General features: G+C 41.8%; 1 protein-coding gene across 1 annotated transcript; it reads left to right on the top strand.

Annotated features, from left to right (window-relative positions):
- Positions 1 to 628: 628 nt before the first annotated feature.
- On the top strand, positions 629 to 15,962 carry polr3b (polymerase (RNA) III (DNA directed) polypeptide B; the record flags this gene model as incomplete). Its single annotated transcript, XM_038705408.1, is given in 18 exon segments — positions 629 to 745; positions 835 to 969; positions 2,203 to 2,364; positions 4,318 to 4,518; positions 5,240 to 5,402; positions 6,704 to 6,857; positions 7,139 to 7,213; positions 7,304 to 7,402; positions 7,506 to 7,633; positions 8,638 to 8,847; positions 8,973 to 9,131; positions 9,236 to 9,353; positions 9,548 to 9,690; positions 12,124 to 12,227; positions 13,366 to 13,532; positions 14,486 to 14,599; positions 14,757 to 14,930; positions 15,582 to 15,962. Coding segments are annotated over 18 exon segments (2,553 nt in total), but the record flags the coding sequence as incomplete, so codon positions are not given.
- Between the last annotated feature and the right edge of the window lie 484 nt (positions 15,963 to 16,446).

Genomic DNA, 16,446 nt, shown 5'->3' with positions numbered 1-16,446 from the left:
TACTTGACCTCCCACAATCTGATGCCTCTCATGCATTTTCTGTGCTCCTCTTCTCAAAAAATCCACACATATTAATCATTTTACAATAACATTAACTTCAAACACACACTTACACCACATGCCTTTAAATGCAGCAGCTGAGGAGGAGCAGAGGGGTCTCAGTTGGTCCTCCCTCCTCTCCTTCTCCTCATTATCTGTCACTTTTCTGCTGTCTGGAGTCAAAAAATCCAAAATATTTTTGTCAGAATCATGGAAAAATGAATCATCTCATTTTTACACTATATTTTACTAACTTTAATAACTGCAGTGTTGTTTATTTTGCAAGATGGCTGATTACCCCAAACCCCTTCCCTCCCCTAGTGGTTCCATTTTAATTTATTAAATAATTATGTTTTATTGACTTGTTTTTGTTGATGTTTGATTGGTTGGGAGTGCAGGTGGGTGGGTGGGGAGAGAGGGTAAAATGTTGAATGTGTTTTGTAAAAGAATGTTTGTAATCCCCAAACTAAGAATAAAAACTATTATTGTTTTTGTATTGGGTTTCGAAACTCCGGTATGACATTGGCGCCAATACTCTGCTCTCCTTGTTGTCTGCTCTCTCTGCTGCATCTGCTGCACTGTGTTTCAGGCTCTGAGGTACCTCGGGAATAAAGTGCGGAGACAGCGCATGTGGGGAGGCCCTAAGAAGACCAAGATGGAGGAGGCCAGAGAGCTTTTGGCGTCTCTTATCCTCACACATGTGCCGGTACGTTAACAGACAGATGGGAATCATTGATTATACTCCTCCAAATAATATTCCACATAAAAAATAATAATTTTATGTTTTGTCTGTAGGTCAAAGAGTTTAACTTTCGGGCTAAGTGTATTTACCTGGCTGTGATGGTGCGGAGGGTGATCCTGGCTCAGGGGGACAACAAGGTGGACGACAGAGATTACTATGGCAACAAACGTCTTGAGCTGGCTGGACAGGTAAACCTCTATGCACCTGTCCTCCATGTGGTCCCATTGACTGCTTGTATAATGCCATGTTTAATCTGCCATTAAGTCTTCTTATATTTCGCAGTATGTGACAAACATGCAGGTCCATTAGATTCTGTTTTTGTTACTTTGTCAGCTGATCAACAGGTATTTATAAATGAGCCAGACTTCAGTTCTGACATTAAAAGGCACCCTGTTGACCTGGGTGTTTATTCATTTCATTAATTTCTGTCCACTGAAATGTGTTTACTTCCTTTTCTTTACTCATAGAGCCACAAGAAAACAAAACAGGCTTGATGCTTATTAATAATGCATGCATAGAAAAGTACCAATAATGCTCACATGCTTTAGTGAGAATGGATCACAGCGCTGGAGCAGAGGACAGCGGCTGCTCCAGGCCTGATCTCTCACCTGCATCTTTGTTCTTGCCTCCTTCTTTTAATAAGATGCTCATTATTTTCCGTCAGCTTTGTTTTGCCCTGTTTTGTTTTCACCCCCCCACCCCCGTGTATTTCAGCCTGGCTTTGTCAGGAGAGATATGCGGTGGCACCAAAATCCAGAGGCTGTGGAAGCACGGGGATTTTTCAGCACCGTGACAATAGAATTGCTGCCTTGACTGGAGCGATTGAGCTAATCCGCAGGCCCGGCTCTGATAATGTAATTACTGCTGTCTTAAGGCCTTTAATTTCCCCCCCAACCTGCTCTGTATAAGGAGCAGGAGATGGGAGGAGGGAGGGGCACAGAGCCCTATTTCAATAGGGGGCTTACACACTAACAACGCCAGCAATCTCCTCACTCTCCAATTATGGTTCCCTGACATTCAACTAATTGGCCTGGCTGTGCAACGGAAGCTTAATTTCTTTATTAATTTTGAGCAGCGCTGCCTGTTTGTTTTGATGTATGCTAATGCTCAGGGTGTGTGGGGGCTGTGAGAGGTTGCCTCCTGTAGGCCCGGTGGAGGAGGACAGGGACCTGGGACACAGGCCAGGTCAGGCTTATCACTGAGCCGACACACCTGGTTATTAATTCTGACTGTTAACGCGCCTTGCCGCTGATTGGAGGCAGGAACAGATATAGGGTGCCAGGACATCTGAGACTCTGCGAAGATACACTGATGACTCTGTCGCTGAAATGACTGTTCTTACAGCTAGTTTGGAGACTTGACAAGTGAATAGTACAAAAAACATTCTTACTGATGATGGTCTCTCTCTGTGCCCTTTCTAGCTTCTGTCTCTGCTGTTTGAAGATCTGTTTAAGAAGTTCAATTCTGAATTGAAGAAAATCGCTGACCAGATCATCCCCAAGCAGAGAGCTGCTCAGTTTGATGTGGTGAAGCACATGCGGCAAGATCAGATCACCAACGGCATGGTCAATGCCATATCAACGGTGAGTGCGTGCAAGTCGGAGACCATAGATTTAAAGAAATAATTAAATAGAAAGTATACACCTCTCCCCCAGAGGAACCTGGTACAAATCCTTACGCCAACAATCATCTGACCTTCAGAAGAATCTCCCTGCCAGCTGTTTCCTTTAGCTCTGTCTCTCTGGACAGTGTTGGGAGGTAAACAAGTAAATAGAAATGTTTACAACAGACATTTACTTTTACAAACTTGGACATAAACCTTCATTTTTTTTTAAATAAAACTTTTTACTTATTTTTCTTAATTAATGTATAATGTAATTAAAGACTCTAAACTCAAGGTTAACTTACTTATATATTCCAGCTGAAGAAGGCTGTGGGAATAGCTCGGTAAGTGTACCCTGATTGTAGTTTTAGAATTAAATTACTCATAGTCTAATTTACCTATTAACCATCACTTTTTTTCGATTTGATTGGAGATTTACTTAAAATTACTCTCATGAGCTACTTTTGATAAAGAATAAAGTTATAACTAATCAAACTTTAGTAGCAGGAGGAAGTAAAGTACCAGGATAGTTTGAATGGTTACCTAGTTACCCCAACACAATCTGTAGAGGAAGAAAAGCAAAAAAAAGTAATTGTAAAATTGAGGAATCGGCACTATTGCTGCTATTATTATTATTATTATTATTATTATTATTATTATTTATCATGTCTTCTACCACTGTTTGATGGTTAGATTTGTTTTATTTGGACATTGATGTACAATGTTTTTTTCAGTACACAATGCAGACAATAGTAAGTGATCTGTATTGAAACAGACCTCAGAAGATGTCTGTGAAGATTCATCCAGGTCATAGTTATCCAAAAAAGGTTAAAGTCGAGGGCAACTGGACACTCATACACGCATTTTTAAAAGTCAGTAGAAATTTAATCATGCATAACCCTCCAATCCAAAAGCTTTGAAAGCACCGGCATACTTTTCTTAAGACATTTTTTGTCAGGTTAAAAGCTGTCTCACGAGACTCAAGAAACTGACATTTTTTACACCTTCTTAACCACACACACTCCCACTCTCGTACTGTGACCAAATGCTAACGTAGGTGGCAGAGCTTTGCAATATAAACATCTAAAAAGTGAAGCGCAACCTTGCTCTTTTTGGGACCGTGAGCTGCACTTTAGCGGAGGTGCTAAAGTTAATGTGTATGTGGATTTGTGGTGAGATATCTGCTTGATCACAAGTGTTTTCAGTTTGTTTTATTTCCTTGTCGGTCATCTTAACATGCAGTCCAAAACGGTGTTGGTCTACCAGCGGAGCTATAACGTAATGTTCAGCAGAGTAAAGGGTAGGTAGACTTCTAAAAATTATCATGAAATGATGTCCGAGAACACAGTGATGTGGGATAGATTTTAAATGTGCTGAAAGGTTTGGAACATGAGCAGAAAATCTGCTGAGACACAGGAGCTATTGAAGTCCACGAGTTAAAACTGAATTAAAATTAATTAATTTATCATTGAGGTGAAAAGGTGCCACCTGCACATTTAAAGAGGTTACGTCCCCAAGCAAAAGACTCAAAAGATGAGGGAAGACTAAATCATGCCTGCATGTGTGCTGACTCAGCAGGGATGATATTACATGAGAAAAGGATCTACAGGAGAAAAAGTATCTGACATGAATTTTGTGTTCCATTTACTTAATAATGCAGAAATTGGTGTAAAAACATTCACAGAATGCAGGAAATTAAGTGTTTAATGCTCAAAATATTTCTAGAATTCAGCATTAAAGATTTCTTAAAAATAGTGTTAAAATCTCATCTGGATCTCGTGAACCCAATATTGTGTCTCCTCTCGTGAGCTAAGTGTCTCATAACACCCCTATTTATTAATATAATAATCATAAATCTTTATTTTTCACTCTTTGTTCATGAAAATGTATTAATAGGCAGGATAATGAAGAATAGTGACCTTCCTGTCCACAGGGTAACTGGTCTCTGAAGAGATTCAAGATGGACCGCCAGGGTGTCACCCAGGTCCTGTCTCGTCTCTCCTACATTTCGGCTCTCGGCATGATGACCAGGATCTCCTCCCAGTTTGAGAAGACCAGGAAAGTCAGTGGGCCGCGCTCCCTGCAGCCATCACAGTGGGGCATGCTGTGTCCGTCTGACACTCCTGAGGGAGAGGTGAGTGAGCTGCAGCAGCCACACCTGACCAGGGAGCAGGTTATACTAACACATCGTCCCTGGGAATTTAAATAGTAAAGTAAAACAAATAATAGCAGCTGGTGAAAAGAAGAGAGGACTTTAAAGACGGCTTAACTCTTCATTTTGGCACTGACAGTTATGGAAAAATATTATGTATCCATTTTATCATCAGATAGAAATTAGTAGGGGGAAAATTTGACTTTTAGCACTCTTATAAACCCCTTGGACTATGATTTACTCTGCTTTGACTGGGACACGGTCTTCCTGTCTCTAAAATATTCAGTGTTTTGTTTCAGTTAATGTAATTAGACAATGTAGTTTGTTATCTACAGGTTAGAAACTCTCTGCTTTCTGTTGACTAACATGTTTCACCATCTTCAGAGGATGGGTTAAAACACGTTTTTATGACCCTTCAGATATAAATCAAGTCTGTCAAAAGCTTGGACTTGTACCACTAAACAGGAAGTTAATTACAGGTAGGCCTATACAGAGCTGGAATGAGCCACATGTTACAGTGTTATAACTCTTGTTGTAGAGCACAGCTATTTGATGTCCACTTAACTATTGTTGTGGATTGTTTTGGTGTGGTTTTCACAAAGTCCGGTGGTGCGGCATTCTTGCGTGGAGTATAACCTCATTCAGTATAAATACAAAGAAACGTAACATCATTTCTGTACGTGGTTTAAATCATTGTTTGTAGGCCTGCGGTCTGGTGAAGAACTTGGCTCTGATGACCCACATCACCACCGACATGGAGGACGGTCCGATCATCAAGCTGGCCTTCAACCTGGGAGTAGAAGACGTCAACCTGCTCTGTGGAGAGGAGCTCTCCTACCCGAGCGTCTTCCTCGTCTTCCTCAATGGTAAAACTCCTCCGAACCAGTAGTCCCTAATATAAACACCGGAGAATTAACACTGGATGCAGCAGCTTTAGATCACTTTAAAAGAAAGTCTAATCCTCCCCGTTTTGAATGCTTTGCTTATGAACATCAAGGGAAAATATTCTGTTTAGTTTACAGAAGGCAATGTTGTATTTTGCAGGGAGGCCGATAAGTCGTTAATTTAATGGCAGCAGTAGGTATTATTCTTGAGTCAGAACTTGGCCGCTTAATTACTGTATATGTTTGTCTCGCCACTGATAACTGTCAAATTATATTAGCTGCCATACCATTTAATTAGTTGGTAGCAGCAGGTGTCAAAGCCCTTCAGAGTGTGTTCACTGCAAATGTGCCCTCACACAGAGGCAGAGCACAGTGTTTCCACTGTTCTCCAGTCATTTGTCTGTCAGACTTGATATGAACAAACCCCGGCAAGCAGTTTGAGCTCTGTTTTCACAGTACTCTACTGTCTATACATGCTGTTTCTCCTTTTCGTAAAGGTTGTGGAGTTTTTGTGTCAGAATTTAGTAGAATCTGCCCACTGTTTATTATTCCCACAGGAACTTTAATTATCTGTTACAACTTTTTGATCTATCTTTATAGTAGACCTGAAGTTATTAGTTGATCTTCAAAATGCATGGACATATGATTATGGTTGTATATTGTTCAAGCAAAAACACCAGACATTTCCTGTTTCTCAAATGTTAACATGTGCTGCTTTTCTTTGTCTGATATTATGGTAGTTAAAATATTTGAATTTGAGACTGTTGGTTGGACAAAACAAGTCATTTGAAGACGTCACATTGAGCTCTGATGGGCATTTTATAGACAAGATTGAGAAAGTAATGAGCAGATTAATCAATTATGAAAACAATCATTAGGTGCAATCCTTTTTAAGGCACAAACTGGGAAACAAAAGCAGCAAACAAAGGTAGTAAATAAAGAAGTGAACATCTGTTCGTTCACTCTCAAACATAAGCACTGTCGAAGGTGCCCTTGAGCAAGGCCCTGAACCCCAAACTGCTCATAACGCCTGACTGCGTGGCAGCCCCTCGCTCTGACATCTCTCCATGTGTTAATGCATGTCAATAGGTTAAGTTAGGACCTGTATGGGTATAATATAATAATATAGCAATAACAGACTAAGAAAAGTGTAATTTTTTTTTTACTTTAAAAAGTATGTCTTATTCTTCTAACAGTAGTTTGTAGTAAAATTGTCTGTAGTTAAATATGTGCATTGTTTCTAAATCTTTATCTCTATCTATCTGTCTGTATTATTTCAACAGGTAACATTCTCGGTGTGATTCGAGATCATCCTAAGCTGGTCAGCACCTTCAGACTGATGCGCAGGGCAGGATTTATCAACGAGTTTGTGTCCATCTCCACCAATTTGACTGATCGGTGCGTTTACATCTCTTCTGATGGAGGACGACTCTGCAGGTGGGGAAGTTTGGACCTGGACATGTACATAAGGCATAAAAAAGCACTGAAAAGAAATGCTTTAGGAAAAATTACGCTCTAGTTTAAATTTTGTTAAACAGGAAATTTAAATTCTTTGCTGAAACAAATTTTCAATTTGTGAAGTTAAAATTGCAAAAATCAGTAACTTTTCAGAAATGTTCTTCCCTGTGTGGAAGCGTTTGATAACAAAGCATATGTAAAAAGTCTCTCATCAGTAGTTTGACAGTGTTCTGCTTTGGTCTGTGGTGGTGCTCCATCAGGCCGTACATCATCGTGAAGAGGGGACAGCCGATGGTGAAAAACAAACACATAGAAGATCTGTCACAGGGCTACAGGTGAGGCTGATTTTTATATATATATATATTTTATATATAACATGTCATTTACAATGTATCTTTTCTGAAATGCTCTTTTCTTGACTCCAGAACCTTTGAAGACTTTCTGCACGAAGGCCTGGTGGAGTACCTGGATGTCAATGAGGAGAATGACTGTCAGATCGCCCTTTATGAACACATGATTAATAAGTGAGTGGCACCTGATTCACCTGACATATTTAGAAAAAAGTGATTTGTAGATGCCATTCAACACTCTGGTGTCACTGCCTCTTTTATTTTTTTATTTCTGTAGAGACACAACACACTTGGAGATCGAGCCCTTCACGCTGCTTGGGGTGTGTGCTGGCCTCATTCCCTACCCCCACCACAACCAGTCGCCCAGGAACACATACCAGTGTGCTATGGGCAAGCAGGCCATGGGTAAGACTCAGCTGAGCAGGTAGCTTCAGTCAGCAGGCAGGTCAGGATGTCAAATCCTTTTTCAAACATCCTCCGCACAGCTGCGGCATTTAGTTCTGCGCATGCATACAAACAAACACAGACTCTGACACTAATTTAATCTTGCATCAGCTCTATTCTTAAACCCCCTAAATCTGCTAGTTTAGAGTTTTATTTGCACAATTTAAATCACACAAAAGAACATTGGAATAACAAACACTATAGATACAAGCAGCCTGCTGGTTCGACTCCCCCAAAACTCTGCTCCTGCGCTACTTCTTGTCAGAATATGTGTGATTGAGTGTTTTTCTTGCGTGCGTGCGTGTCACTGTGTGTGTATGCGCATGGACATCAAACATGGGGTGCTTGCGTAGGTTCTCTATTGTGCTCTGCGTATATGGAGGCCCTTTCCCTGCCAGTCAACCAGAGTGTCATTAGCAATTCATTGTGTCTGCTCTGGCTGTGCTCACAGGGTCAGTGTGCTCAGCTGCGAAAGACCACGGAGTGCACACCCGCAGCTCCTTGGTAACCAAAACTTCCCCAAACGGCCCTGCTAACATTCGTAAGACCCCCCCCCCACACACATATTATTACAAAAACACAGACTGGAACTATATTTGGCCCAATATCCTCTGCCTTGTCTGTTTTGTGTGGACAGCCCCCATACATGTGCAAATCTGCTTGTGTGGCTCAGGCCTATTATCACAGACTGTGCTTGTTGCCTGATTGTGAAGTAATAGTATCTGACAAATGTCAAGGCTTCCAGGGAGGTCAGGCTTTATGCCCCAACTTACCCCGTTCCTCCACTCCGCTGCCCTGAGATGGTGCTAACTGGGCCCAGCCCCGACCCACCCAGCAGGAGGGTTTAACGCCTATAACGTGCTAATAATTGATTTATAGAGTTAAACACATTGTGTGTTTAAAGAAGTAAATTCTCTATACACTGCAGGAGTCATTGATCTGCTCTCCACGTGTTCTCTCTCCAGGTACGATTGGCTACAACCAGAGGAATCGTATTGACACTCTGATGTACCTGCTGACGTACCCTCAGAGGCCCATGGTCAAAACAAAAACCATCGAGATGATTGACTTTGAGAAGCTGCCTGCTGGACAGAACGCCACTGTGGCCGTGATGAGCTACAGCGGCTATGACATTGAGGACGCCCTAGTCCTCAACAAGGCCTCACTTGACCGAGGTGAGAGCCGTTTATCTGAAAATGACAGTGAGCATGTTGTCACTGTCGCAGAATTTTAGCATTTTTATCAAAACATTTTTTTTTTTTAAAGCCTTCTATTAAACATATTTGTGGTTTCCCTCCAGGATTTGGCCGCTGCCTCGTCTATAAAAACGCCAAGTGCACACTGCGGCGTTACACCAACCAGACCTTTGACAAAGTGATGGGGCCCATGCTGGATGCTGCCACACGAAAGCCCATCTGGAGGCACAGCATCCTGGATGCTGATGGCATATGCTGCCCTGGTGAGTACCAGCAGGACTGGAGGAGACCCTGCGTGCCTTGCTGCTCTTTACCAGACTCTACCGCACCAATAAATGTGACTCACTATCTCATTAATAATACCCAGGTGAGAGAGTGGAGAATAAGCAGGTGTTGGTGAACAAGTCCATGCCAACTGTTACCCAAACACCACTGGAGGGCAGTACCCAGCCAGGCCAGCCCCAGTACAGAGACGTGCCCATCAGGTGAGAGCGCTTGAGTTGCATACCCACCCCCCCACCCCCACCCCAACATGTTCACTGTGACCTCAGCTTGTGTTGCCTCGCTGTGGATCCACCTGTTCAGCGTCTGTATGTAAACACGGCTCATCATTTAGAATGCTTGCCAGTGCTGCTGTGAAGAAACTCACATTAGCTATTCTCCCATTTTCTTCCTGCAGCTACAAGGGCTCAACTGACTCGTACATCGAGAAGGTCATGATCTCATCCAACGCTGAAGATGCTTTCCTCATCAAGATCCTCCTGAGGCAGACCAGGAGACCAGAGATAGGAGATAAATTCAGCAGTCGGCACGGACAGAAAGGTGCCAGCCTCAGGATGGTCACACCGTTTTCTCTCTATAAAAGACAGCTTGTTAAGCTCAAACCTAAATGTGCACATTACAGAGCATTGCATTAATATTCAGAACTTGGAGCCCCCAATTTGAACCTGTCATGAAAGATTGTAAAAAGAAACATTTTGGTCGTCTCTGTGCCGGAGCATTTGTTGAGTCACGTCCCAGTGGCTGTTGCGCTGTCACTGCCCCCCTGTCCTCATCTTTCAAGAGCTCTTTTCAATTAATTGGCTCTTTGTCCTGTGCCAGACTATGCAAATTTATTACACCCCAGCAGTATTCTGCTGCTACTGGGGAAAAAGCGTTTACAACCTCCATTGTTTTGCAGCACCTCCCCTATAGAGGGCTTGTATGATGTTTTAATCAAAAAGCTAACTGGCGCCATGCATAATTTACTCTCCTCATTAACACGGTGGCCACTGGGCGGTCAGCTCAGGGTGGGACAATGTCTTCTGTCTCAGATGGTGACGAAGAGAGAGGGGTCGCCGGGGGGTTAGCTGGAGGAGATGTGGTCCCAGATGTGCAACTGATGAATGGGCTAGTTTTTAATCAGAGCTCTTTGGACTCCCGTTGAGGTGCTACTTAAAAAAAAAAAATAAATTCTTGTGAAACTTTTTTTTTTACAAATATTTTTAAACAGAACTAAATCCTAAGTCAAGGTTTCATCATTTTATTAGAAGTGAATTTGACTGCAGCAATAGATTTCCCAGCTACTCATGACTAGTCTCATAAGTCCTGGTCAGCAGAGCAGAATAAGTTAATTATTTACCGGTCACAAACACACACACACACACACACACACACACACACACAGCTGTGGAGATAGGGGAGGAGGTGGAGGGGTTGTCAGCAGTAGGGGCCCATTGTGCGAACCGCCAGCATGGAGCTGTATGAGCTGTGATGGAGGGCTCTGGACCCTTGCTGTTGTCTTGCCTTTCTCTGCTGATTTCATGCCTCTTTTATCATTCACTTTCACACAAAACAAACAACACCAAGGATGTCTGCTATGGGAACTAGTGTGTCTCTCTCTCTCTCTCTCTCTCTCACTCACACACTCACACATATTTTCCTCCATTTTCCACTTTCTGTCCTCCCTCTCTTTGGTCTTTCTTCCTGCTTTTACCCCGATATTTAGACTTTTTTTTGACTGCCTTCTCTTTGTTTTTATTTTCCCCTTTTACCTCTTTTTTTCCACTGGCCTTTTCTCTCTTTTCTTTTCACCTTCTTCCTGCTGTTGGATGACTTTCCAGTAAATCGCTGCACTTGTTCCCAGTCTGCATCCTGTTAGTGCATCCTGTAAGGCATCAACAGTCCGCTGTGTGCTGTGTCGGCGACTCGTCGGCTAATAGTGAATTTTTCCCACGTGCACGGATTCAGTTTCTCCTCTCCAGTTGATCCCCCTCCACTTCCTTTGAGTTGAACTGAAAGTCATGGATGTGTAATCCCGGTCTCCCTGTCAAGCTAAGCACCTCTCTGCACTTCCTGCTCTCCTTCTCTTCTCTCCTCTTTCTCTTTTTTTTTCATTTGCAAATGGGCCTACAATCTGTTTACCCTGGCCAGGGAGGAGTGCTTCGGCCCCTCAGCAAACATTTGCACTCTCTCTTAAACTCCTGGCTACCCAGGATGCTTGTCCCCCACGTCATGTGAATCAAAAGATGACCCTGTCTGTCCACATGAGTATGGAAATGTCACGCTCAGCCAGAGGTCCACACCACCTCCCAGCAATACACAACAAGAAGTTTTACTAGAAGTTGTTTTAGTCAGAACTGTAAGGTCAGTTAGGTTAGTGTGCGTTTGACTTTTTGCTAGAAATTGATGATAGGGCTGCAACTGACAATTAGTTTCCTTACTTTAATCTTTTGGTTATTTTTTAGATGAGTCTGTAAAATGTAATTAAATATCACATGTTCTGGGAACCCAAGGTGACATCTTCAGAGTGCTTGTTTTGTCCAACCAACAGTCTAAAATGAAAATATATTAGATTTGCAATGATGATAAATAGAGAAACGCGTCTAATGCTCATATGTGAGAAGCTGAAACCAGCAAAGAATTGCTTGATAAATGACCTAAACAATCAATTAAATATCCACAAGATTTTCGTCTAATTTTTGATTACTTAATGGACATTATAATAATTAAAGATAAATAACTTAAAAGTAGTAGTTGTACTTACTTGGATACTTGGACTTGGGATGTGTGCATTTACTTACCTCAGTTCTTTTTGTGTGTGTGTGTGTGTGTGTGTGTGTGTGTGTGTGTGTGTGTGTGTGTGTGTGTGTGTGTGTGTGTGTGTGTGTGTGTGTGTGTGTGTGTGTGTGTGTGTGTGTGTGTGTGTGTGTGTGTGTGGTGTGTGTGTGTGTGTGTGTGTGTGTGTGTGTGTGTGTGTGTGTGTGTGTGTGTCAGGTGTTTGTGGCCTTATCGTTCCACAGGAGGACATGCCGTTTTGTGACACAGGCATCTGTCCAGATATTATCATGAACCCTCACGGATATCCCTCCAGAATGACGGTACGACTCTCCTCAACTGTGGGGGAAAAACATAATTTGTGGTGCTACAGAGAATTTTCTCAATAAATCATTTCATTGTTTTGTTTACAAAATGTCAGAAAGGACTGTAAAATGCCATTTTCTTACTTTCCCACAGCCCAAGGTGATGTATTCACATGGCTTTATTTTGCCCAAAATCCAAAGATATTTGGTTTAATATCGTTTATGACAAAGAAAAGCAGTGAATGTTCTTCATTTTTGTTTAAAAAGTCACTCAAATGATTAGTCAATTATCAAAGTAGTAACCAGATTAGTTTTCTGTCGATTTTATTAATTAATGGTCTGATCATTTCAGCTCTAAAATTCTGTGTAATACGTGTCGGGTAGGTCAAAACGACATTTGTTTTTGATGAAAATTTGGTAATTTGACGCCTAATCCAAAACCTGTAGACAGTTGTTTTTGTGATCTTTGGCTGCGAGTTCAGCGTCTGTGTTGACCATCGCTCTTCATAAGTTTGTGTCGGCTCTTCTGAGACAAAACCCTCATTATCCCTGCTCCTCTCCTCTCTGGGTTATCATTGGCTTCCAGAGCACACGTCCATTGATGCCGCTAAGCAGCAGTCTTGCTGTTCACAAACAGATATTTGTTGCTTCGGAGACGGCTGCCAGGGAAGCCACCGCCCCATAGCAGAGTGTGCAAGTTTTATCAAACATGCACAGTACATCTGAACTGTAGGATGGTGCTGAATGCGAATGACGTGAAACTTGGCCCCGTTTCTCCCTCCTTTTTGTCCCTTGCACTGTAAAAACTTAAGTGATCTTTACTGCTGAAGTCGTCAGTGCCAGTGTGTTTGCTGTCTGTGGTTGTCATGGAAAAGACTCAGAAATGTTTGGCTCGGGAGGATGTTTCTGTGGCCTGAGAGTGAAATGAGAGTAGGTGTTTCCTTTTATGTGATGGGGTCAGGGGTCCTCTGGGTTTGGAATTGTTGAAATCAGTCATCCTTAGACTGCTGGTCCCACCCCGAAGGGGTACATGTGTAATCTAATCTTACCCACAATATGCCAGCAACATTTGGAGCCAGCAATGAGTGTAAATCTCAAAAGATTTATGGTGTGAACGGAGCCATTGTTACATTTGTGGTGTGTTTTATTGTGTCAGGTGGGAAAGTTGATTGAACTGCTGGCTGGGAAGGCAGGGGTCCTGGACGGACGGTTTCACTACGGTACGGCTTTCGGAGGTAGCAAAGTGAAGGATGTGTGTGAGGATCTTATCCGTTACGGATACAACTACCAGGGCAAAGACTACGTCACCTCAGGAATCACTGGGTAATAAAGAGATCATGTTTCAACCCATTAAACACAACTCTTATATACATCATAGCACTGCTCAATATTTTCCAAAGTATACCATAATTATAGGTTGTCTAAATTTCATTGTTTATCTCTTTCTTTACACTGGTGTAGACATAAAACTAGCTTACAGCAACATATTGAACCCTTTTCTCATAACAATGGCTGACTGAGGAAGGACAAACAATTTATCTATTAATTTAGTTACTAAAAAGGATAATACTTTTACCTATAAAGCGCACTGTTCCGCACGGACATTTATTACTGTCGCACATCGCACTTACGCTGTGATCAAGTGAACACAATGTGATTATGATGGCGCTGTTTGCAAAGTGGAGGAAAAGAGAGAAAATAGCGAAGGACAAAGAAGAAAGTGTCCAAAGTATTGGATTATTTCAAGCTGTCGCCGCCGCCTACTAAAAGTACTTCTTATACGATTACTTGATGAATCGATGAAATAATCTGTAGAATACTCAATTACTAAAATCATCGTTAGCTGCAGCCCTAATCTCAATCTTAAAAGAGTTGGATGCTGAATTGTGCAAGAAATTAAAAATTATACTGGGATCAATCGATCAGCTTGTTTGTTTCGTAGGACTACAGTTCAAGCCTTACTGTTTTTCGGTTTTGAATTTCTAACAACTAGCTTATAAAAGAATAGCATCTTGTCAGCCAGCTGTCAAATGTAGGATGTCTGAGATTCCCAGAGACACCTGAAAGCACCATCGTCATCATGATGTTTTCAGCATCAAGTGTTTTTAGTGCAGCCCTCGCTCTCTCCCACATTACCATAAGACGCAACTTTGATTATATACCATAGAAAACAGAGAAGCAGCCATCATATGTGAGAAGTAACTAGCAAATGTTTGATTTTTACTTATTGTTGACTAGATCTTTATGGATGTATTTGACTGCTGTATTTTCCTCAGGGAACCTCTTGAGGCTTATATCTACTTTGGACCGGTATATTATCAGAAACTAAAGCACATGGTCCTCGACAAAATGCACGCCAGAGCCCGAGGCCCCAGAGCTGTTCTCACCAGGTAAAATCAATGCTCTTGTTGCAATTACATAGAAATAACAAAAAGAATGCTCAGTGTCTCGGCAAACACTGCTGAGACACTGAACAGGTGAGGTAACAATCTAATTACCTCTGTGTCAACTGTTTGTATCTCCTGAATGCGTCTGTGCCGCCACCAGGCAGCCTACAGAGGGCCGCTCCAGAGATGGAGGTCTACGTCTGGGCGAGATGGAGCGCGACTGTCTGATCGGCTACGGAGCGAGCATGTTACTGCTAGAGCGCCTCATGATCTCCAGTGACGCCTTTGAGGTGGACGTGTGCGGACAGTGCGGCCTGTTGGGATACTCTGGGTGGTAAGTTGAACTCTTCTGTCGACAAAGTTGCTCCTTTGGGAACAGGCTAACCTGTTCAGTAAGTTGTAGTTGCTGCTCATACACGCTAAAGATTTTAAAAGGCATTGCATGACACACCTGGGACAATGGACATGAGAGCTTTTGATAGTCACTCACAAAATCTAGTGTACATTAATGTGTACTGAGGGGGGGAAAAAAAAAAAAAAAGCAACTGTATGTAGCATCGTCTGTTTATGTTAGCAAGATTGGTCATTTGCATATCACCTTTCTTAAAAAGTGAAAATCTTCATAGGTGACCCTTATTACAGCACCGCACTGTAACTCTCACTCTCATTGGCTACTGAGTCTGCATGTTCGGGCTGAAACTCTGGTCCTTGTTCAACACAATGTGAAGCTAAACAGTAAATGAAGAATTTGCAGTTTCAATATTAAGACAGATCTAATTGTGTGGTAAATGAGCTGCCCCCCCCCTCCCAAAAAATCCCTGAATTATTCAATGTAATTGATTTCATTCAGGTCACATGTGTCTACTTCATTTCCTCAAAGTGGCATGCAACATGAGGACCTTTTCAAGTCCTCAGATCCGTCTGACGTACAATTTATGTTTCCTCTGGTTTGTTTCCAGTCTGATTCTGTTTTTTTATCTTTCAGGTGTCACTACTGTAAGTCTTCCTGCCACGTTTCCTCCCTGCGTATCCCGTACGCCTGCAAGCTGCTGTTCCAAGAACTGCAGTCCATGAACATCATCCCCCGACTCAAACTGTCACGCTACAACGAGTGACCAAGACAGAGACAGAAACACAGTCTGTGTGAGTGAAAGGTTTAGGGTTAGAGATATAATTTACAAAGTATGAAGTGTTCATTTATAAAATATACAGCAGAGAGAAATGAGAGGAAAAACAAGTGTTTTGACATTTTTGTTGACGTTAACAAACCAAAACAATGTGAAGTTTCTCATTTATGTTGATACTTTCTCACCGTTTTGCCCTTTTGTATGTGTACATAATAAACACAAAATGATTATTTCAGTCAGCTGCTGTTTGTGCTACTATTGGATTACTTAAAGCAATTCCTGTTTAATTACAAATATTAAAATAGGTACTTGAAAAATGCCCTCGTATCTAAGTACAACATTTGATTTGTCAATATTACCAAGAGTATGAAAAGTGCAACAAGATAGGAATTGGCACAATATAAATAAAATTGAAATGACTCAATCAACAATTAATAACACAAGGACCAAATAGCAGCAGCCCATGTCTGCAGTGTGTATCCTTTTTCTTTTTTTCTTAGCGCCACAAATCCTTGGCTTTATTCTTTATGGTTTTGGTGAATGAATTTCAAAGCAAAAACAAGTATTTTACTTGGCTGTTAAATGTTTTCCTTCTGGCAGCAACTGATTTTCAAAACCTGAAACTTGAGCTATATTTTTTGTCAGTGATCTTACTGTTGGGGCATCCAGGTGATGTCCCTGTTTCATGGACATTTGTTGTCCTTTGTCTTTTCCCTGCCTCTA

This window comes from Micropterus salmoides, unplaced genomic scaffold (genome assembly GCF_014851395.1).
Source record: "Micropterus salmoides isolate LMB-PRFRI ecotype aquatic unplaced genomic scaffold, ASM1485139v1 Ms_hic_scaffold_8, whole genome shotgun sequence".
NCBI lineage: Eukaryota > Metazoa > Chordata > Actinopteri > Centrarchiformes > Centrarchidae > Micropterus > Micropterus salmoides.
Note: the sequence above shows the minus strand (reverse complement) of the source record. Positions and strands in the feature narration are given on the sequence as shown.